At 32.7% G+C, this 21,165-nt stretch overlaps 7 protein-coding genes across 8 annotated transcripts; 3 read left to right on the top strand and 4 right to left on the bottom strand.

The window, feature by feature from the left end:
• The first annotated feature begins 119 nt into the window (after positions 1 to 119).
• Positions 120 to 4,156, top strand: LOC108912516 (mitochondrial E3 ubiquitin protein ligase 1). The gene is made up of 4 exons (XM_018717760.1): positions 120 to 379; positions 437 to 752; positions 810 to 1,291; positions 3,983 to 4,156. Exons 1-4 carry the CDS (start codon positions 275 to 277, stop codon positions 4,100 to 4,102), a joined length of 1,023 nt encoding a protein of 340 aa, XP_018573276.1. The 5' UTR covers positions 120 to 274; the 3' UTR covers positions 4,103 to 4,156.
• Positions 4,100 to 5,686, bottom strand: LOC108912507 (cytoplasmic tRNA 2-thiolation protein 1). Its single transcript, XM_018717749.1, has 5 exons — positions 5,512 to 5,686; positions 5,109 to 5,459; positions 4,872 to 5,060; positions 4,559 to 4,763; positions 4,100 to 4,507 (listed from the first exon to the last, which is right to left on the bottom strand). The coding sequence occupies exons 1-5, from the start codon at positions 5,554 to 5,556 to the stop codon at positions 4,158 to 4,160; spliced, it is 1,140 nt and encodes a 379-aa protein (XP_018573265.1). The 5' UTR covers positions 5,557 to 5,686; the 3' UTR covers positions 4,100 to 4,157.
• A 424-nt stretch (positions 5,687 to 6,110) lies between these two features.
• Positions 6,111 to 6,836, bottom strand: LOC108912428 (dynactin subunit 3). The gene is made up of 2 exons (XM_018717652.1): positions 6,748 to 6,836; positions 6,111 to 6,687 (listed from the first exon to the last, which is right to left on the bottom strand). The coding sequence occupies exon 2, from the start codon at positions 6,683 to 6,685 to the stop codon at positions 6,125 to 6,127; it is 561 nt and encodes a 186-aa protein (XP_018573168.1). The 5' UTR covers positions 6,686 to 6,687; positions 6,748 to 6,836; the 3' UTR covers positions 6,111 to 6,124.
• Positions 6,837 to 7,053: 217 nt separating this feature from the next.
• LOC108912397 (ATP-dependent RNA helicase abstrakt) lies at positions 7,054 to 12,885 on the top strand. The gene is made up of 12 exons (XM_018717602.1): positions 7,054 to 7,151; positions 7,210 to 7,332; positions 7,384 to 7,525; positions 7,585 to 7,720; positions 7,784 to 7,993; positions 8,341 to 8,631; positions 8,683 to 8,845; positions 8,898 to 9,029; positions 9,089 to 9,257; positions 9,317 to 9,466; positions 12,337 to 12,519; positions 12,676 to 12,885. Exons 1-12 carry the CDS (start codon positions 7,116 to 7,118, stop codon positions 12,810 to 12,812), a joined length of 1,872 nt encoding a protein of 623 aa, XP_018573118.1. The 5' UTR covers positions 7,054 to 7,115; the 3' UTR covers positions 12,813 to 12,885.
• A 3,145-nt stretch (positions 12,886 to 16,030) lies between these two features.
• Positions 16,031 to 18,962, bottom strand: LOC108912538 (transmembrane protein 59-like). Its single transcript, XM_018717790.1, has 4 exons — positions 18,806 to 18,962; positions 18,634 to 18,739; positions 18,501 to 18,577; positions 16,031 to 18,448 (listed from the first exon to the last, which is right to left on the bottom strand). Exons 1-4 carry the CDS (start codon positions 18,917 to 18,919, stop codon positions 17,957 to 17,959), a joined length of 789 nt encoding a protein of 262 aa, XP_018573306.1. The 5' UTR covers positions 18,920 to 18,962; the 3' UTR covers positions 16,031 to 17,956.
• Positions 18,963 to 19,074: 112 nt separating this feature from the next.
• LOC108912554 lies at positions 19,075 to 20,107 on the top strand. Of its 2 annotated transcripts, none has more exons than XM_018717810.1 (4): positions 19,075 to 19,188; positions 19,356 to 19,498; positions 19,551 to 19,656; positions 19,708 to 20,080. In XM_018717810.1, exons 2-4 carry the CDS (start codon positions 19,456 to 19,458, stop codon positions 19,976 to 19,978), a joined length of 420 nt encoding a protein of 139 aa, XP_018573326.1. In that variant the 5' UTR covers positions 19,075 to 19,188; positions 19,356 to 19,455; the 3' UTR covers positions 19,979 to 20,080. The 2 variants fall into 2 exon arrangements, with proteins under 2 accessions (XP_018573326.1, XP_018573333.1); XM_018717817.1 differs by lacking the exon at positions 19,075 to 19,188 and having other exon boundaries at positions 19,219 to 19,498; positions 19,708 to 19,894; positions 19,945 to 20,107.
• LOC108912545 (zinc finger matrin-type protein 2) lies at positions 20,066 to 20,813 on the bottom strand. Its single transcript, XM_018717800.1, has one exon. It carries the CDS (start codon positions 20,727 to 20,729, stop codon positions 20,133 to 20,135), a length of 597 nt encoding a protein of 198 aa, XP_018573316.1. The 5' UTR covers positions 20,730 to 20,813; the 3' UTR covers positions 20,066 to 20,132.
• Between the last annotated feature and the right edge of the window lie 352 nt (positions 20,814 to 21,165).

Genomic DNA, 21,165 nt, shown 5'->3' with positions numbered 1-21,165 from the left:
GATAACAAGAAATATTGTTAATTGAATAAGTAGTTCAAATATTCCGAACATCGAAATCAGTGTGGCCAATAATATAAATATTTATTCAGTTTTTATGATGTAATTTGACATAAAAATGAAAATTAAAAGTTTACAAATTAGGTAGCAAAAAAAATTGCCAGAGATTAATTAATTAATTTATTTTACACAAATAGATTACTACCAGCAAACAAGCTGCTCTGGTGCCAAGAAGTAGGAAATGATTTGAGCAAAATTGGTTGTGAATATAAAAAAAATGGAATATTTAGCCGAAACTATCGCTCTAGGTGTGGATTCCTTAATCCTAGCAGCATGCATTAAACAATATTACAAGAATAAAAATGCAATGATGATGATACAGGTTTTTATAATAAATAACTTTTAAGCTTAAATTTATTATTATGCTTCGTACTTTTAGGGAGCTCCCTATTTGGAAATTGATAAAAATTTGAAAGAAATAGTTGAAACTCACCCAGAAAAAAAATTATCCTATGTGTCAGTTCGAGGAACTGTTAAACCTTTAGGAAATCCTATTATAAGTATCAATAATCCAAACGTCTCTGGAGTTGTCCAACTACTACGTATCAAAGAACATGTGGTTCAGAGGAGTACTACGGGATTTTGGGCTGATTCCGAACGCACAATACAAGAAGTTCATAATGTAATGCCGTTTGCTCTTGAAACTAAAGGCATGCAAATAGAAATCTGTGATCCACTAGCCGCAGATGTTTTAGGTGAGTGTATAAGTTTAAATTTTTAGTTGTGGCTTTATAATCATTGTTATATCATAGATATGGATGTGATATCTGATACTTTCCACCCTACCGTGCCAAGTGTAATGGACCACATATGGGGCTTTTTTGCTGGAATTCGTCAAAGAGGTGTCCAGTCAACTGAAAAAATGCTTCGGAAAGGAACAATGATAACTGGAATAGGAGAACTAGTGTACGCCAAAGATGGTACGCTGAAGCTACAACCTCCTTCTAACAGTGCACCTTTTTATCTGACAAACATGCAGATTACGTCTCTCGTAAAGAAACTGAATGATTCAAAGAAGAACTATAGGTTGCTCTGCATAATATTCGGATCGATTGGAATTATTCTGGGTGGTTTGATTGTGAGGAAGTATTGGAGGTACAGGATAGAATTGGAAGAAGAGGCCAAAAGAAAATTGCAAATCGAGGAGTCCAGAAGAGAAAGGCGCAGGAGAATAAGAGATGAAGATTTACCTGAGAATCAGCAATGCGTTGTATGTAAAACAAATCCAATAGAGGTAAGAAGCTTCTGTTTTGGGGAGTATACGTGGTACAACTTTAAGTGAGGTCAGTTTTTTAGGGGTAAAATACTATTTTTTAATAAAATAAATGGTTCAGTTATTTATTATTCATAAATGTTTACAAGCCACGTGACGGCCGATCATAGGCAACCCAACCTTGCACAACTGGTACTGGTAACGAAAAAGCCGTAAATCTTGGTGTCACCAATATTAATAATTCGTTTACAATGAACAATGACAAACGGTTATGCCTACGCTCGGGATAATGCAATCGTTGATTGGTTGAATAAGAATGTAATCTTGATCTTATTGTTTTAATAATTTTTAATTTTTCTGAAAATTAATTGCCAACGTGAAGTAAATAAAATTATTGTTCCAAACAAAATGACTGATCGCGTGGCTTGTAATCATATATGAAGGCTCTGAAATGAATTTTTTAAACTGCACTAAACTCTTGTCCTGTTCCGCCACTGGGCAGTTCCCAAAGTTGCTTGTATGTGTGCTCTTGCAAGTGTAGCCTGTTATTATCTTTTTGTAAAAAATATTGCTTTTGTATATCTGGCGACATTCATTTTTAAGTTACCATATTTTTTTTGTCGCGAACGAAACACCAGTTATAAAAATATTCAAAGGAATTTTAAAAATTAATACTTTTTGTATGACTTATTAAAATAACTAATATTAGTATGTGGATGATAAGCCGCATATAGACTTGCGAGTTGAGCGGCTTATGAGCCACTCACATAACTAGTATTGCCAGGTTTTGAGTGTAGTTCGAGCCGACTGGAGTCGGTTTTTCTGGCCAGCACAAAGGTATGCTCAGTGTCAGTTTGGACGGCAAAACTACAGGCTCGTAAGAGTGAACAAGCTTTTTAAATTAAACCATGGCGACCTAGCCGGATGGAGACGTACTTTTATATTTGCTCCACTTGCAACCATTATGGCAAACAGAGTTTCTTGTTCAGACATCTTTCAAATGAATACACAAACTGAACGGTGAGGTGGATTTGCTCGCGAACAATGCCGGCTCATTTAATGCTCATGGGAGGCTCGGGCATTCATTTTTTCTACCAGCGTCTTATGACGGGCTCATGAGCCGCTCAGCTCGCAAGTCTATACGCGTCTATATAATAACAGGGTGCCAAATGGGCAAGAAACAAATTGTCAATGTTAATTCAATTATTAAATGAGAACAGCCGATATGCCATCGCTTCTTTCCATTACATTTATTTTAGATTTCAATTTTTCGGTCTATGAGTTGGTTGTAGTGCTGCGTGTAGTGTGTGTTCAAGACTTTCAGCATGAAGTATTCGTATTGCAAAATTTCTGTGATATTATGAGAGTTTGTATACGAATCAAGAAAAATTAGTTTTTTCTTGAGAGCTTACACTCCCAGCTAGCGAGAGCATTTGTTTGAGATTACCCTGAACTATCTATCTGTGTGTGTGTTTTTAAAGATCAAAGGTAGCCTAGCCTCTTTTTAAATATTATTAGTGATGGGAATAATCGAATGAACTAAATAATCGAGAGGTTACCGTTTGAATTAATTTTATAATCGAATGATCATTCGAATGATATATAATCGAAAGTCTATTTTGAAAATTTCCGACCTATCCCAAATTATATGCGAAACATGTTGACGCTAGGTAAATGAATGACTTTCGCGGACTGCGGCATTTCTTCGTTGTCAGTTGAGTGGTTCAGCAGCATGTGTTTATAATGAGTAGTTGCCGCCTAAAGAGATCCATTGTTTGGGTTTTTGAAAAAAAATTATTATATAGAAAACATAATTTTTGTATTATTTTCATTCATATGAATTTCTATCCTTGCTAAATAAAGCCTCCTTCTAAACCGCCCCTCAAAACCGCGCGATGCCACTCATAAAATTACTGCATATCTTTTTTTATGCGGTGATATTCGATTGTCTCATCCATCCTCTTGGCCGTCTTATCTCGAGGTTTTGTAGCTCGTTAGGGCGTTGGAACAATCAAAACACCTGCGCTCTCGCTCGAGCAGCGCATTTGCATTATTCGGTGACGAGTGACGATTGGCGTTAGTAACGCTATGGCCACTGCCATTCGTCTCCGAATAATCAAATGAATCTATGTGATACCTCGAGAGATTTTCATAATCGATAATTTTCATTCGAGTAGTCCCATCACTAGAAATGAGTAAATGACAAATCACCTAACCTCAAATGTGAATGTTTGTTTAAATTATTATCGTACAATAAACAATGTTGCCAGGGGATAAGCGCAGTTCCGGCAAAAAACATTGGGTTTACTTGGGTATTGGGAAATACTTGACCTTCATTGTAAATTAGTTTTCGCCCTAGGTATAATATTAATTCTAAGTACTAATTGTAATTGGCTGGTTGTGAATAAAGGTTAAGGATTAGTTGCAGTAACATAATTTTGTTTCACCAAGAGCTTTTTGTATTATTTTAGTTCTTTGCCAGTTCTTTAGTTTTAAAAGAAAACAATAAGAAAATGTTTTTTCTCCCTCCTGTAATTTATATATAGGAGGTTTTTCACGATCAAAGACGATTTGTTGGTTTATTTAAAAAGTAAATATTTTAATCAATTGGTTCACTTAGTTGTCCAGTAAGTTTATCTATTTAAAATCCAACTGAAAACTTAAGATTTTATCATGCTTTTATTTTTCACAACTTTGTTGAATTTTTTACAGATAATTTTATTGCCCTGTGGCCATGTCTGCTTATGTGAAGATTGTTCGGTGGACATAACAGAGAATTGCCCAGTATGTCGACAAGCAATAGAAAAAAAGGCAGTTGCATATGTTTTATAATATATATTTCACTTCTTTTTTAAACAATGTATATAAATTACAAATAAAATTATATTTATATAGTTAATTTGTCTATCACAAGCTCGTCACCTTTAGGTCGAATTCTCTCGGATCCATTGCACGAGCATTTCTTGTCTCCTATATCTTCTATACTAATTTCATTACTTACTGTTCCGCATGTCTTTCTTTTATCTGTACTACAACATCGGCCGTTCTTTTTCTCATTTTCCTGCAATATCCTTTTCACTTTACTCGACTTCCCAATACCTAATCTTGGTAATCCCTTGTTAAGACCTTCTAAAAGAACGCAAGCTTTACAAATTTCTTGAGAAGACACATAACCGCAGCGCGTACAGTTTGTCAATGTAGGCATTGTGGCGGTTTCGTTCACTTTTATCGATTCACCTAAAAATTACATGATAAAACAAGGCTTAAATAAACAATACAAGGGCTTACCCGACTGTATAATGTTCATTATAATCGACGGATCTATTTTTTCCAAGTCTTTTAACAAAACTCGTGCATGTCCTCTATAGGCATTGGGAGCAAAAACACATTCTGTAGAAAAATATACCAATTTCCTAAAATATGCATACATTACAATCTCTTTTTCGTAAGCATATTTCAAAGGTTTCACTCTAGGAATGCCATCTCCACTATCCTAAAAAAATTAAATATTAGTGCTTACTGCATCTTCAGTAACAGTGATTTTGTATCGCACTAAATGGATTACGTAATTTTTCCCGTTTTATTTTATTCTATTACTTACAGTAATAATGGAAGTACACCTATTTAATCGTGCCAAGTCACCTCGTAATATATTCATTAACACAGTCTCTGCAATGTCATCAGCATTGTGACCAGTAGCTAAGTAATCCACTTTTAATAAATTTGCCCCTCTATCTAATGCTTGTCTGCGGAATACTCCACAAAATGTACAATTGTTTTTCCTTCCTATCTAAAAATGAACATTACTTTCCTACTTTATTAGGATTTTTAACCTTACTTCTGCCACAATCTCATCCATTGTCCAGCCATACAAGTCTTTATAACTCAAAACTTTTAGGGGCATTTCGTAATCGTCTCTATTTTGTTTTACTGTGTCCAAACTATCATCTCGGTAGCCAGTAATACCTTCGTCTATTGATAAGAGAACCAGTTTAAGCCCGTAATTATATTTCTCATTGAGCAGTTTAATAATGTAGGCTAACACAGTCGAATCTTTACCACCAGATGCTGCAATGGCCACCGTCCTGTTTGGTTTAAATAATTTTGCCTTTGTAACGGTAAAGTGAATTTCATTTTCAAAGGCTTCGAAAAAACATTCCTTACATAAAGTATCTCCCGTTTTAGGCCTCTAAAACAAATGTGTTCAGAAATAGAAACATTGCATCGTAATGAGTACATACCTTTAAAATTGCATTATTTCCACATCTTGCTGAACACAGAGGCATATTTTGTAAAAATGTGTTTTTTAATTTATTTTTGCTTAATAAAATAAAAGAATATTTCTTTAATTTAAAAAATTCCAAAACCTTAACCTTAGTTTATTCTGAAGTGGTAGATAAAAAATAAGTGAGCCAAAGCATGAAACAAGTGAAATACATATGATCAGGATCAAATAATTTGGATCGTATTCGAATGGTTACATTAATCACACCTACAAGTCATGAAACAGAATGATCATTTAGCCTACCGAGCATCGAGCCTACCACATATAACATATCCCTCTGACGTATATCTCATTTTATTCTTTGTCGTTGCCGTTAGTCAATCAATAAATTCGTATTTCACGTTTGTGCAATAATATGCATTTAATGTATTTACTTTGCAACCTTATTAAAATAATATTAAGAAAAGTGGATTAATAAAATTTTTCTTAATATTTCCACTTTTAAAAATTTATAATTTACTCAGTATCAAGATAAGAATGCTCCCATTTCTTACTAATAGATTGTTTTATTAAAAGCTAAGTAACAAATGTTAAAGGAATATAATAAATAAGACAAATGCAGTAAAATTTTATTCTTCGGTAGTAAATCTGGGTTGCAATGCATTTTCTAAATCGGTTACAGCTCGATCGAGTTGGGCGAATAACACTTTAATAGATCCTGTAATATCATTGTACTTCTGTAAAGACGCCAATACGTTCTGTGTAACTTCAACACTTTCTTCATAAATACTTAAGTTGTTCACGGCCAAACGATCCAATTTTTCCGATAGTTCCGTAACTTTTATTATATTTGCAGAATCTGCATAAGGTATTAAATTTTCAAAGGTACCAATCAACTTAACGGTATCTTTTAACTCGGGGTACAATTCGAGAAGGTAATGACGTTTGGCTTCAACTTCTAACACGTTCTCTCCATAACTTGGGTCTAGATATTCGTTAATAGTCGTCATATGTTGAAGTATTGATGTTATGGCTTCACGGCAACTTAAAGCAGAAGTTATCATAGTGTGAGTTTGCATTAGTAAATCGGTTATTGCTTGGGTTTGATTTGCAACAGAACTAGTATCTTTTGCGAGGACCTGCAATTCCAAAGCTTCAATTCGTTTTTCCAGTAAATCAATGGCGTCCATAGCTAAAATATGTGTTAAATTGTTAGGTCAATGCAAAACGATATCATTGTGATTGGATTTACCTTAAATAATAATTTTTCTTTACTGGAATTAAAAAAAGGTTTGTTAAGCGATACGCTCACATTAAACAAATGTCAACTACAGCTGTCATTTGTCAATGTTTGTTGACGTAATTTTTGATGTTTGCATTAGGGAATATTTTCTTAAAGTATATTGGCATTGGCTATACTGGTGAGACATCTTGAAAAACGAATTATTTACTGTTGTAAAGTTACCGGCGGAATTTTTTTTTATAAATTTTCGAACACTACTTTTCGGTTGAATAACTGAACACACCCATAACTGTCAAAGAATAACTTAAATGACAACCAATGACAACTAAAAATGAGGTTAAATTGAAAACGTTTGTTTTGTAAACAAAAACGTAAAAATGAGCAACACAGAGGAACAAGAACCACCCGTTAAAGTGAGTTTATTTTAATTCTGTTTTAGTTATACATGTTCCTTATTTGTTTAAATTTCAGAGGTACCGTCGTGAGGAGAAAGATAGAAGCAGTTCTGAAAGTGACGATGATAACTATGTCCCTTATGTTCCAGTGAAAGAAAGAAAGAAGCAACAGTTGCTTAAATTGGGCAGAATTGGACAGGTTGTTATAAATATACTGTATTATTATCTGTATTAATATTGAGGTTTTTAGTTAAAGGAAGCGGAACAAAGTAAACCTAAATCATCAAGCGAGAATGAAACGAATGAAGATGAAGAGGAGGATGAAATATGGGGTAGAAAAAACAATATTCCACTTTTGGACCAACATACCGAACTTAGGAAGCTAGCTGAAGGTAATTTAATATATAGTTTCTTTTTTGATGAAGTTTATATTGTATGTATGATTCTATAGCGAAAAAAGTGAGTGCCGTGGAGAGACAGTTGAAAAAAGAAGAGGAAATCTTAGAAATAGTAGCAGAAAAGAAGGCTCTTATGGGTGTATCAGAATTAGCAAAAGGAATACAATATAGCGATCCAATAAAAACAAGGTAATTATAGTAAATTTATGCATATTATATGTAACAAGTTAAAAAATTGTATTTTTTTTTTAGCTGGAAGCCACCAAGATACATTTTACAAATGCCAGAAAGCAGACACAACAAATTGAGAAGTGAATTACGTATATTAGTTGAGGGTGAAGAAATACCGCCTCCTTTAAAAACGTTCAGAGAAATGAAGCTCCATGAAGGCATTATTGCGGGATTGAAAGAAAAACATATAAAAAAACCTACACCTATTCAAATCCAGGGAATTCCAACAGTGTAAGTAAATTCTTAACTGATGATATTGTGGAAAACGGATACATTGTGAGCTACATGCTTTGCCTAACGTTAAATTACACTCTCAATATCTAGTAAATAGCTAAAACAATTTGACAGAAGAAAAACACACATAAACCAGTCTAAAACTTCTTAGTTTTCATCAGTATGATATAGGTGAGACGCCTAGCGAACAATTAACTATTTGGATAGCTATCTATCGACATATTTCAAGTTCGGGTGAGATATAGTCTCTAAAATGTATGCTATATCGTAAATGTCATTGCCACTGACACACACTAATAAGCACATTACTTTGAACATACATTTTATGCTGATATTTATTTCAGATTGTCAGGGAGAGACATGATCGGAATTGCTTTTACGGGTTCTGGAAAAACATTAGTGTTCGTACTCCCTTTAATAATGTTCTGTTTGGAGCAAGAAGTAAAACTACCTTTCATAAAAAATGAAGGGCCGTACGGACTCGTTATTTGTCCTTCGAGAGAACTGGCGAAACAAACTTATGATATTATCTTGCACTTTTGCAACAGCTTACGAAAGTTTGGCATGCCTGAGATTCGGTGTTCTTTGGCGATTGGAGGTGTGCCAGTCACTGAAGCTATAGAAGTAATTCAAAAGTAAACTGCTAAGGATTAATTGTCGTTTTATTTTAATTGAAACATTTTTAGGGGTGTACATATCATGGTAGCCACACCGGGTAGACTAATGGATATGTTGGAGAAGAAAATAGTGAAACTATCAGTCTGTAGGTATCTATGTATGGATGAAGCTGATCGAATGATAGATTTAGGCTTTGAGGAAGATGTTAGAACGATATTTTCATACTTCAATGTAAGATTTAACGTTTATATCTACATTTCTTGTTACAAACAGCACTTTTCAGGGGCAAAGACAGACATTACTTTTCTCTGCTACGATGCCGAAGAAGATTCAGAACTTTGCTAGGTCGGCATTGGTGAAACCTGTCACTATTAACGTCGGCAGGGCAGGAGCAGCTTCCATGAACGTTGTACAGGTATAATTGATGCCATTCTGAATTTTATCATACAGAATTGAGCCAAACGTACTTTTCAGGAAGTCGAGTACGTCAAACAGGAAGCGAAGATAGTATATTTGTTGGAATGTTTACAAAAAACGCCCCCTCCGGTTCTTATTTTTGCCGAAAAGAAACAGGACGTTGATGCTATTCACGAGTATCTGTTGCTAAAAGGCGTCGAAGCAGTTGCCATACATGGAGGGAAAGGTAAGGCATCTTCACGATTCCATTAAAATTGACATTTTCTCAACAGTTGTTTGTTGTAGATCAAGAGGAAAGGTCTAGATCAGTAGAAGCTTTTAGGAAACTAGAAAAGGACGTACTCGTAGCTACAGACGTGGCTTCTAAAGGTTTAGATTTTGCCGATATTCAACATGTTATAAATTACGACATGCCAGATGATGTAGAAAATTACGGTTAGTACAGCAGTACCCCCTAATAGCGGACACCCATGGGAAATCGTAAAATGTCAGTTATACGTTATTTACAGGTGTGGTTGACTGGTGAAAAAAAAAATAGGTTTCCTCGTGTATTTAGTATATTAATATTGAAAAAAAAAACATATTATATAATTATGAAAATGCATACAAAAAAAATACCATATTTATGTATGAAACTAAATACACGGCTGGAAAATCCACATAGTCCATCAGCCTTTACGTGAGAGTGACAAAGTAAGTCATAGAAATTTGTACGATAGACAAGGATGGCTATTTTAAAGACGTTTCATAATCTAGTCACCGCCCGTTTTTGGATGTGCTCGGTTAAAAGTGGGAGTGACTATGACTTATGAAACGTCTTCACTATAGCCATCCTTGTCTATTGCTCGGATTTCTTTACTTTACTTTGTCGCTCTCATGTAAAGGCAGCATGTACCGTTGCCAGCAGTGTATATGAAACATGAAAAAAAAAAAAAATTGGTAGTACTAAGCTTTGACAATAATATCCTTACAAATATATAGCCTTAACCTTGGCAATTAAATTTCAGTAAAATTAAACATTATTAAAACAAAGACATTAGAAATACATTTTAATCAATCAGCATTATATGATGTAGACCTAATGGTTTGTCATCGTTCATTGTAAACAAATTATTAATCTGTGGTGACACTAAGATTTAGGGATTTTTAGTTGACAGTACCACTCGTGCAATGTTGGTTGCCTAAGCTTGTCGGTCATGTGGCTTGTAATATATGAAAATACATATTTGTTCGTATTCATTAGCGTACAACGTTCTATATATCTATCTTCTTAATCTTAATTATCAATGGTAATTTTTTTTTATGTATAATTAATATTAAAATTCAACAACAAAACTTTAGAAAGTGATTTAATTGAGAAAATACAAAAAGAGCTGAAAACTCCGAAATTTTTCGATCAAGTCGTATCAGGATGGGATTTTTTGCATTAGCTTTCTAAAATGTGGAAAAATGTAGCAACTTATTATTATGTTTTTCGGCCAAATTGCATTTGTACAGTGCAAAATACATTCGGAAAAATGCATTTTTTAAAGTTACTTAGAAAAAATTCATAACTAGGTTAATAATGCCTGGAAAGGACTAAAATCAGGGTCTTGGGGGTTTTCGAGGGTTGTTGATCCCGAATATGACCTTCAAATTGGTGCTGAATTTCACTCTTAAATGCAACAAGACTTAACACCCGGGGGTTTTTCGGGTCGCTGATTCCTAATCTGGCGTCGGCGAGCACACCCCGGACACCTGGTGCACCGGAATCTCGGCATGGAGGTCATCTCCAAGAGTTTTCCTGTAAAATTCGCGTAAACAAGCCGAAAATCGCATCAGGGGGTTTTTCAGGGTGTTCTTCTCGAAATCATCTTATAATATGACGCATGCACGTCTGTGGGCCCCCAGACCGGGGCCCTCGAAAAATTATCCGGGCCCTATATGTCAGTTAATGATGAAAATGATATGTAGTAGAATATTTTCAAATTAAAGTTAATAGTTGATTAGAATAGGATAAAATGGAGTTAGATTATATTTGAGTTAAATTAAATTGAAGTTAAGAATAGGTAGAAATGGCAATTGATTTGGAAATAAATGATTTTGATTTGTTTTTGAAACATCTTGCATACATTGTGACATTCATTCAATTTATTCCCTCTATTTTCATCTTGCATTCTTTAAATGAGATCAACAATTCCAAACAAGTTATTGCAGTATTAACGCAGTTTCAAATATATTGAAAATTCACTGTTTATTGATTTTTCTGGCGATGACGTCAATATCTAGGTCCAGATTTGAGAAGAGCGCCCCGAAAAACACCTTGATGCGATTTTCGGCTCGTTTACGCGAATTTTACAGGAAAACTCCCGGAGATGACGTCTATGTCCAGGTTCCGATGCACCAGGTGTCCGGGGAGTACTCGCCGACGGCCGATTAGGAATCAGCGACCCGAAAAACCCCGGGTGTCAAGTCTCGTTGCATTTAAGAGTGAAATTCAGGAGAAGCCTCGGAGATGACGTTCATCATCAATCCTAAGCTCCAGGTCGGCGATGGACCAATTTAAAGGTCATATTCGAGATCAGCGACCTCGAAAACCACCAGGACCCTGATTTGAGTCCATTTCAGGCATTATTAATTGATTTATGAATTTTTTCTAGGTGACTTTAAAAAATGCATTTTTCCGGATGCATTTTGCACTGCAGAAATGCAATTTGGCCGAAAAACATAATACAAAGTTGCTATATTTTTTTCACATAATTTTAGAAACTGAATACAAAAAACCCCATCTTGATACGACTTAATCGAAAAATTTCGGAGGTTCAGGAGGAGGAGGCTTGTACCCCGCCGCTGGAGAAACTAGTGTAACCTCAAATAACAGCACGCTTTAGTCGCTTCGTCACCGTTGACCTGCACTATCTCCCTTCACATGCACTGTAGGTTGCCTACAATCCATGTATTTGTAATATGTGAATATTAAAGTGGAGCGTACACAAGTATGAAAGTTCATTTTAAAAAACTAATTATAACTCGACTCCTTATTTGATTAAAAAAAAAAGAGTTTCAGATGTGTATTCAGGGGATTACGTACTATTACCCCTAAGAAACTGACCCCACTTAAAGTTACACCATGTATTTTTGTATCTTGGTGAAAAATAATATTTGCATTCATTATTAAGGGATTGTAATAAAAGAAAACCACATTGTAAATCACATAAAAGCAAAATAATTCGTTATTTAGAAGTGTCCGCTATTCGGAAGTGTCTATAAATTGAGACTTTACTGTATATGCATTACGATACAATATTTGTTTTCTGCTTTTGCAGTTCATAGAATTGGTAGGACAGGTCGTTCGGGGAACAAGGGCTTAGCAACTACGTTTATAAATAAATCCAATGATGAATCGGTTCTGTTGGACTTGAAACACTTGCTGATAGAAGCTAAGCAGAAGGTGCCACCGTTTCTTGCCGAGCTCTGCTCAGAAAATGAGAAATATCTGGAACTGGGAGGTAAGGTTCTAAAAAATTTTCAGGGTAATACGAATAATAATATTTTCTGCTTTATTTTAATTAAAAAAATTAGCCCAGAAGTGAGAAATGTGGGGGGAAGGGGCGATATATTATTATTCACTACTCCTGTTATTCAGCCATGTTTTTATTTTTTAGGTGAACATGGGTGCAGTTATTGCGGTGGTCTTGGTCATAGGATTACGGACTGTCCCAAACTGGAGGCTCTTCAAAACAAACAGGCCTCTAATATCGGGAGAAGAGATTACTTGGCGAATACAGCGGCTGATTACTAATATCGATTTGTTGTAAATATGTATTATTTATATAAATACTTTATTATTTGATTACATAAATTTAGTAATTTTATATAGTAGTAGTTTCTTTATAACGAGCGTTCAAATAAAAACGTGGTCGAACGTAGGGAGTAGCTTATAGCGACCAACTTAACCTCATTTCTCAACGAGCTGTATAGCAGCTGTCAGTTTCAATAACGTTAATGACTATATAACTTTATTTTAAAGAATAATCGTGATAACAATAACAAACAATTAAAGGAGCTTTTTTTAACACTGTGTGGCAGGTACCGACTGATACTCCCACCATTTGTGATAAAACACGTACAGAAGTTCTTGGCGCATTTTCCATTATTTGTTGGACATTTTCTTTTAATTCTTCAGTCCGCTTTTTAGGTCGCCCGCTTCCTTCTTTTCTTGTTACACTGCCCGTTTCACGAAAAACATTAACACAACGCTGAACTGCACTTTGAAAAATTTTGTACTCAACAACGCCGGGAAATTGATTTTGAAATTCTATGAAACATTCCTCAATAGAATACTTCCATATTCCATCAATCTTGCGTCCATTTCTAAAGTAGGACTCTATGATAAACACTTTTTGTTCTTGAGAAAACACCATTTTAAACGCTTTTTAAAACGAAAATATTCAAATTGATAGTGGCGATATAGCGCTTTGACAGATGACGTTTAAGTTCATTTGCTATACGCTACGCTCTACGTCCAAATTTTCAGAACCAACTTGACCACGTTTTTATTTGAACGCTCGTTATTTTCTTAAAACAAGTGGTTTGTTTTTTATTTTCAATTATGAATATAAAACAATTTCAGAACGAATCCTAAACATGTAGTTAAAAAAATATTCACTGTTCAATTCAAGTCTCTGAATTGCGCTTCTACTTGTTTAAACTAAGTTTCAGGACTCTACAAAGGTGGCAATTTAATAAAATAAATTGGTTATGACACAACATTATTAAATTCTAATTAGTGGAGTAAAATAAGATTTTGACTTCGGAAAAATTAGCAGATCAGGTAATTTTTGAGAATACACTTGTGAGGGTGTTAGGAACAACATATAAAAAGTTACCAACCGTAGAGTGTACGCTTGATTATTTATTTAACAAATTAGTTGCAAAATTCCATTGTTTATTGTATATCTTTACAAATTAATTTTTTTTTAAACTAATTGTGCCAATCGAAAGAAAGGGGAAATTTTACATGAAAAATGTATATAAAGTTATTTTCTAAAATGAAAACTAGGTTGTAGAATTTTTTTTTAAATCGTAAGAAAATGTAGTGTAGGCACTTGCGCGTAGGACACGAGTAGCGGGCGTCCTCGCGCGTTATCCACTAAATTTATTATAACTTGATCTGTTTGATCAAATTAATTCCACACAAATTTAAATGAAAGAGGAATCTTGTTGCTAACAAGTTATCATGATTTTAAAATCGAAAAAATATTTACAGGAACAGTATGTAAATAAAGTTACGTAACAGTAGAATTTTCTACAAAATTAATTAAAGATCTGCTATTTTTTAATTTTTAACATAAAAATCTAAAACTTTCAGAGATTACTCTTGAAATAGCATTTAAAGGTGTGATAAAAAAAAATTTTAATTTTAAATTCGAAAAATACAACGCTCGAAATATTCAATAATTTAAAAAAAAGGCACATTTGATTTTTTAGGTCACGTTTCAAAGTCCAATAACTAGTTCAAAATATGATATTACAACTTTACAGGAGCATTGAAGCTTGAAAACTGTACTTTAAGATGATCCATTTTGTTTTATTTAAAACGTTGAATGAATAAATTTAAACACAAAAAAAAATTTTTGTTCTAAAGCGATGAAATTTTTGTTAAATAAACATAAAATTAAAAAAAAATGTTTTTCGGTTGTTTAACCAATATATTTTCAAATTATAATCAATGAAAAAATTTTTTTTTTTGTTTCTGTAATATATAATATACGAAAAAATACGGTTTTTCAATAAATTGTCGCGAGAATCAGTTTTACCTATATTTTATTATGATGAAATTATGTAGTAGAATTTATTTGGTAACGTAATTCATTGTCGTGATTGCCAAGCATTTGTCAAAGAAGAACGAGAATGATTCAAGAGAATGAAAATTGAATATTGTTATTTTTTAATATTTCTATTTTTAATATGCAAATACGTTTTCATATTAAATAAATTTGTGAATTAAGAATTTCATATACTGACTTTTTGCAGAACCCTAAACATCATACTCAAATTTCTTTAAAATTTAACGAGTTTATTTCATTTTATATTTGTTCAATGATCTGAAAAATCCTAAAAATATCAATATGAGTAAACTTGCTTTGAAAATATAATTTTTAAATAAATTGTTTAAAAAAAGTCGGCCATATTGGATTAGCCATTTTGAATTTTCATTTTCTGATATAAGTAATATTCTTGTTCAGAGACCTCAAAAACCCCTATAATGTCAATTTAACTAAATTTACTTTGAAATTTGTAATTTTTAAATAAATTTTTTTAAAAAGTCGGCCATATTGGATCAGCCATTTTGAATTTTCATTTTCTGATGTAATATTCTTGTTCAGCGACTTCGAAAACCCCTATATCAATTTGATTAAAATTCCATTGAAAATTGTCATTTTTTAATAAATTATTTAAAAAAAGTCGGCCATTTTGAATTTTTATTTTTTAACATTAAGTGACCTCGAAAACCCCTATAGTATCAATTTGATTAAAATTGGCTTGAAATTTTTTGATTTATTTAAAATAATCTTTGAAAAACCATTTTTTTTATTGTTTAAACAATTAAATAATTAGAGTACAAGTTTATAACTTTTTTCTATAAGCCATTTCAAGGTGATTGTAAAAGGTTTTATGAAAATCCAAGGCTCTGTTAATTATTTCGAAATAATGTATATTTTAAGCTACCTTTACTCCACTAAATCAATTTTTAAGACATTTTGAAGATCATTTCCTTCCGCCATTTCTTTAGCAACCATTGTGAATTTATTTATTTGAATTAGTGCAATTTGGGGTTGGAGATGTTGCTAACAGTGTCACTTTACTTCAAAACGATGATTGGTTTTACAATTTTATATTCAGAAACTTTCATAAAACAGCAATAATAATCCTGCTCAAAGGAGAACAACGTTGGGTCTCCTTAATAAAACAGAATGAATTTATGGCAACAATAAAAACTGCAACATAAAATGCTTTCAATTATGTTTATTAAAATTTTACATGTAATTACAGCAGAAGTACATTTATTCTTAAATTTTACAATAACGAATATTGAGTATACCACACTATTTTTAAGAAAATATTATATTTCCCCCTATATGTACATTTCAACACATTGACTACCACCGTATTCTCATCATTTCATATTTGCCGTTTAAACATATGTGAAAACCTTTCTACATTTGGTCAATTCAATGTAATATTGTTTATAGATACTTCTACAAAGATTTTCGTTGTCTCCTAAAGGCCATAATAGCTTTTCTGCTTATGAACTCTCGAAATGGCAGTCAAGGTGTTATGAAAATTTAACTCCGAACGATAAATGTACTCGTCAATTAATGCGACTTTATTTACTTTACCAAGCGACCAAAGTAAATCTGATACGAAAATAATTCAATGAATACAAAAATAATAAAACTAATAAAGTCTCATAGCACAGTCCAGCAATGAAGTTAGATTTTATTAATTATATGACTAGGAAATATCTAAACTGCTACACGTTAAGAAAAAAATTAAAACAAAATAATTGTGCGTTTAAGTACCATGAAACAGTATTACAAGTATGTAGATTTATATGCAGTAGATATATCTTTTGGTAAAACGAGTAGTCCTAAAATTATACATATGTGCGTTACATAATAGTCATTTTTATGTATTTTTACTGATGTTGCACAATCCATTACACAACTTCTTGTTTAAGCAATCTGATATAAGTATGTTAAAAAATTACAAAATCTGTTACTCTCAATCCAACATTTATTTTAGAAGCAAAATTTGGACGTTCTGTTTATTAATAATTGTGATGTAGATGTTAAGAATAATGCCACAAGCATAGACTATACAGGGTAAGCAACAGTAGCTGACCGTTCAAGTGATATTAAAATATGAAAACAGTGGACTAAACGATTTCTAGATGAATTTTTCCACACTTAACTAATATGGATTCTTTAATCCTACTCTTATTATAAGTTGTGCATATTCAGTGTGTCTTCTAAGTCCATGTCGTAACTTCCTTGAATCATTTTAGGCCAAAAAATTTTTAATGTGCAACATTTTGATGGCGCAACAATAAAATTGCAATAAATAGCCATATGTGAACAGAACAGTTGTACTCAATTTTAAAACTTGTGCAATTTAATTTTTTTTAACTTCCGATACTATATAACTTGAAAAGCTTTAAACCCTAAGGGTCATTAAGGTTTTAATGACCTCTAACAACAATCTCCTATATTAATAGATATATAGCATTAGTTTTACTGCCTTCTACATATTGGGATAAAAAATTTTAGCTGGGACATCATTTCATATTTTAAAATCACTAAAATATGGAATATTTTTTTAATTTATAGGTGAATATGCAGGATGTATGTTGTAATTGAAACAGTTCTATTTTAGGTGACGTCAAAAATAATAAATAGTTCCATTACACAAGCTTTTTCAGATTTGGCAAAAAATAAAAATTTAAAACTATAACTTTTATCAGACATAGTGCAATTAGCATTCCATTCAATTAACTACTATCTCGATGCTAGATATGACTCATAGAGAGTGAGGGACATTTGACCCATAAAAGATATTTGACCTTTCTACTCCTATTTGTTACATTTTCCATCATATTTTGATGAATCGCTGCTACAATTCCTATCGAATATCTTTTGAAATCAAACGAGAAAGTACCATTTTAATAATAAAAAACCCTGCACATTCACCGCTCACCACTTGCAATTGCAAATACTCTACAATTTACCTTATATAAAAACCTTATTACTTAGATAACAACATACACTCACACACAAACCAGAAAAAGTTGGATATATGAAAATTACTATTAGAAAATACCAAACATCAATGTGACGCAAAAAGTATGACCCTAAAACAGTACAAATCGATTTATAAACACACTTAAACCTTCTCACACTCAACTGAATATTTTGGGGGTACAGAAAAATTTACCTCTTGACTATTATAGATACCTGGGTTTGTTTCCAAGAGTTTTGGATCTTTCTCACCGGCATCGCTAATCAGGATCATTTTATCGTCGTTAATGTCCAACATAACTGTTGGTTCTTGGTTGTTGCGTTTTTCTGTTGAAAAACTAAGCCACAGCGCAATTAAAACTGCTGATAGAATAGCTGATAACAGAATCCACCGGGGTATACCTGAGTTGTAAGAGGCGCAATCTAACCAGTCTCTAGATTCCTTAACAGTTATTTCTTCCTCAGTTATTTCTATAGGCATTGTCCTAATATGCGTTTCGGGTATTTTGTAATCTACTCCTGTTTCAAGTTGACTTTTTATACTTGGATCCGATAGAAGATCAAACTCAATTTCACGATCTGGGCTTGCTAATACTATGTTTTCTTCGGACTCAATTACAAAATCAGTTACAAAAACCTAAATTAAATAAAGATTAATTTTGTGGATTGGTTATCATTTGAATAGTTACCTCTTGATTTGCTATAAGATCACAGCCTGTCTTACATATTTCACTTTCCTCTTTAACAATGTATGATTCCTCACATGCTACAAATTATTAATACGTACTTCTTGTGCAAACCGAGAAAAAGGGTAATACTTACAAATGTGGCATTCCTTTTTTGTAACATTTAAATTAATGTCACCTTGAAATCTAATGGCATTGAAAAATCCGCAGCCCCTTTGGCAAACGACTTGTTCATAGTTTTCCTAAAATAATTATTAAATTAAAATGTGTATTGATTATAATTTTTTTCTCAAGAATAAATTAATTACCAGTTCCAATGATGGTAAATTTGCATTCTTACATATATATTTGCATTGGTCGCTCACAAACAAAGAAGACGAAGTAACTGTTTTAAATATGAAAATTGTTAGTAAAAACCGCATATTTTCCTTTTTATAAATTTTAGAAAACACCTAAATCTTGCTGTCAAAATTTGTAAACAATTAGTGGCTCCCTCTTTAGCCTGATATATTTAAATGTCAGTCAACTAGTTTCAAATAAATGCGGCAAATAATTTTATTACTTATTTGTGCTCTTTATAAAGCAATAAGTAAGTTAAGTTACAACGTTTTTCATAGTATAGAATAAACTTTTAGATTGTCAATCAACTACTACTGTGAAAGGAGACATATCAACAGAGTGTGACGAAAAGGTAATGATGAATTATTTAGCAGAAATTGAGGTGACATCTCCAGAGAACCTTATAGAACAGACTGTGACAAATTTAGATAATTACTGCAGGTTTGATGTTCATCATTTAATTTAATTAGTTACTAATATTGCCATGATTTAAATTATGTACTAAATATTCTTTTGAAGGAGAGTTAAAGAACAATTAGAGAAATTTCACATATATTTCCAAACATGTAAAGTAACAGATCAACAAGATTTATACTCATTATTATTGAGAGGAGCCAGAATGTTACATACTAAATTATGCAACAGTCCTGAATTTTCAAGACGTAAAGACTACTAACGACTAGTAAATTTGGATTCTTATTTTTTCTTTTTTAGGATTTGGTTTGTACTATCCTTGCATACAAGAACTTCGAAAAGATCTAGATGGTTGCGATGGTTCGGCAGATTGGTATCAGGATAAGGATGAGACAGAGGTTTGCAAGTAGTAGGTTACATAAAAGGAAAGACACAAGAACTAAAATTTTGATTTTAGAAATTATAAACACATTATCGATTGTTATTACATCAAAATAGCCAAAGTTTGTGGTATCGACGCTGCAAAAACTCTCAAAGAATTAGCAGTAGATGTCATGGATAGCATTGTTGATGTAAAATGTAGTAATGTCTGCGAAGATCCTGATGTAAAAGATCCAATGCCAGCAAAGTATATAAATGGAAAGGTAGTTGATACATTTTTGTTTTTCTTTACACTGTACATATCTTTATTTAGGCTGAAATTGTACAAAGTTCCATGGAGACTATAACATTCTTCACTTTTTTAAGACTCTACCTGATTTGATAAAGAGGACTAGATGACTTTAAAATAAAACATAAAATTAACTTGTCACTCAAACAATAATAAAGAATAATCATTAGAAATGTCTTAAATTTAATTAATCAAGCACAAGCTACATTATATTATTTCTTTTTAGAAGATCCGAAACCCGAAAAACCCATTATACTTGCTATCTCATTCTGAGGCTCTTGTTCTTCTGACATTTCCTCGGCCTTGCGTTTTTCCTTTCTTTTTTCTCGTCTGTATTCTCTTAATTTCTCTTCCTCCTCGGCAATCTCCTGCATTCGTGCAGCCATATCATAATCTTTCTTTTTCTCTTCCATTTTCTTCTTATTCAATTCAAATCGTTTTTTTACAGAATCTAATGAACTTCTTTCAATTTTCATGGACATACCCAAGTTACGCTGATGTTTCTTTCCATTGATATGATCCAAGAAATTAATTGAGTCTTTAACAACGCAGTCGCAAACATTGCAATAATAACCACCGGACTGAGATGTTGGTGTATTTTTATTAATAACAATACTTTTTCCTAATTTAGAATCTAAATCAACTTTGTATTCACGAGTTTTTAATAGTTCCCTTTTAACAGGGGGGCCCTTCTTTTTGCTTTCACTATCTTCTTTCTGAGACTTTTCCTCTTTCAGACGCTCTTCTGCTAATTTCTCGTATTCATCTCTGTCCCATTTTCTACGATGGTCGTCTGGTCTCATCGACATATTTATAAATTAATTTAAACAAAAATATTGAACTTAAAATTATTTTATTTTTCTGTCAAAAATAAGATTTATCTGTCAGTCAGTCTGTCTGCTGTCAATGAAAAGAACGGAACAGATTCTGAAGAACAGGTTAGCGATTACTGTTCAGTAGCTGATGTGTTTTGGTTCCGACAGAGAAAAAATAATCTTTATAAAACATATTCAGAAATTCCAATCTCACATTGTGGGAATAGTTTTAGAGTTACTTAGTTATGTGTTAGTAAAAAACTGTTCGGAAATGGAAATGCGTGAGAGGACAGGGGAAAATATGCAAGAACATTCAGCTTATTCATAGACCTTATACAGTGATTACAGTGTAGGAAAGTACCGATGGTCTATCAGAAATTACGTGAGAGCGATAAAGTAAGCCATAGAAATCCATGCGATAGAGTTACGT

This window comes from Anoplophora glabripennis, unplaced genomic scaffold (assembly GCF_000390285.2).
Source record: "Anoplophora glabripennis isolate ALB-LARVAE unplaced genomic scaffold, Agla_2.0 scaffold35, whole genome shotgun sequence".
NCBI lineage: Eukaryota > Metazoa > Arthropoda > Insecta > Coleoptera > Cerambycidae > Anoplophora > Anoplophora glabripennis.
This window is presented reverse-complemented; position numbering and strand designations above follow the sequence as displayed.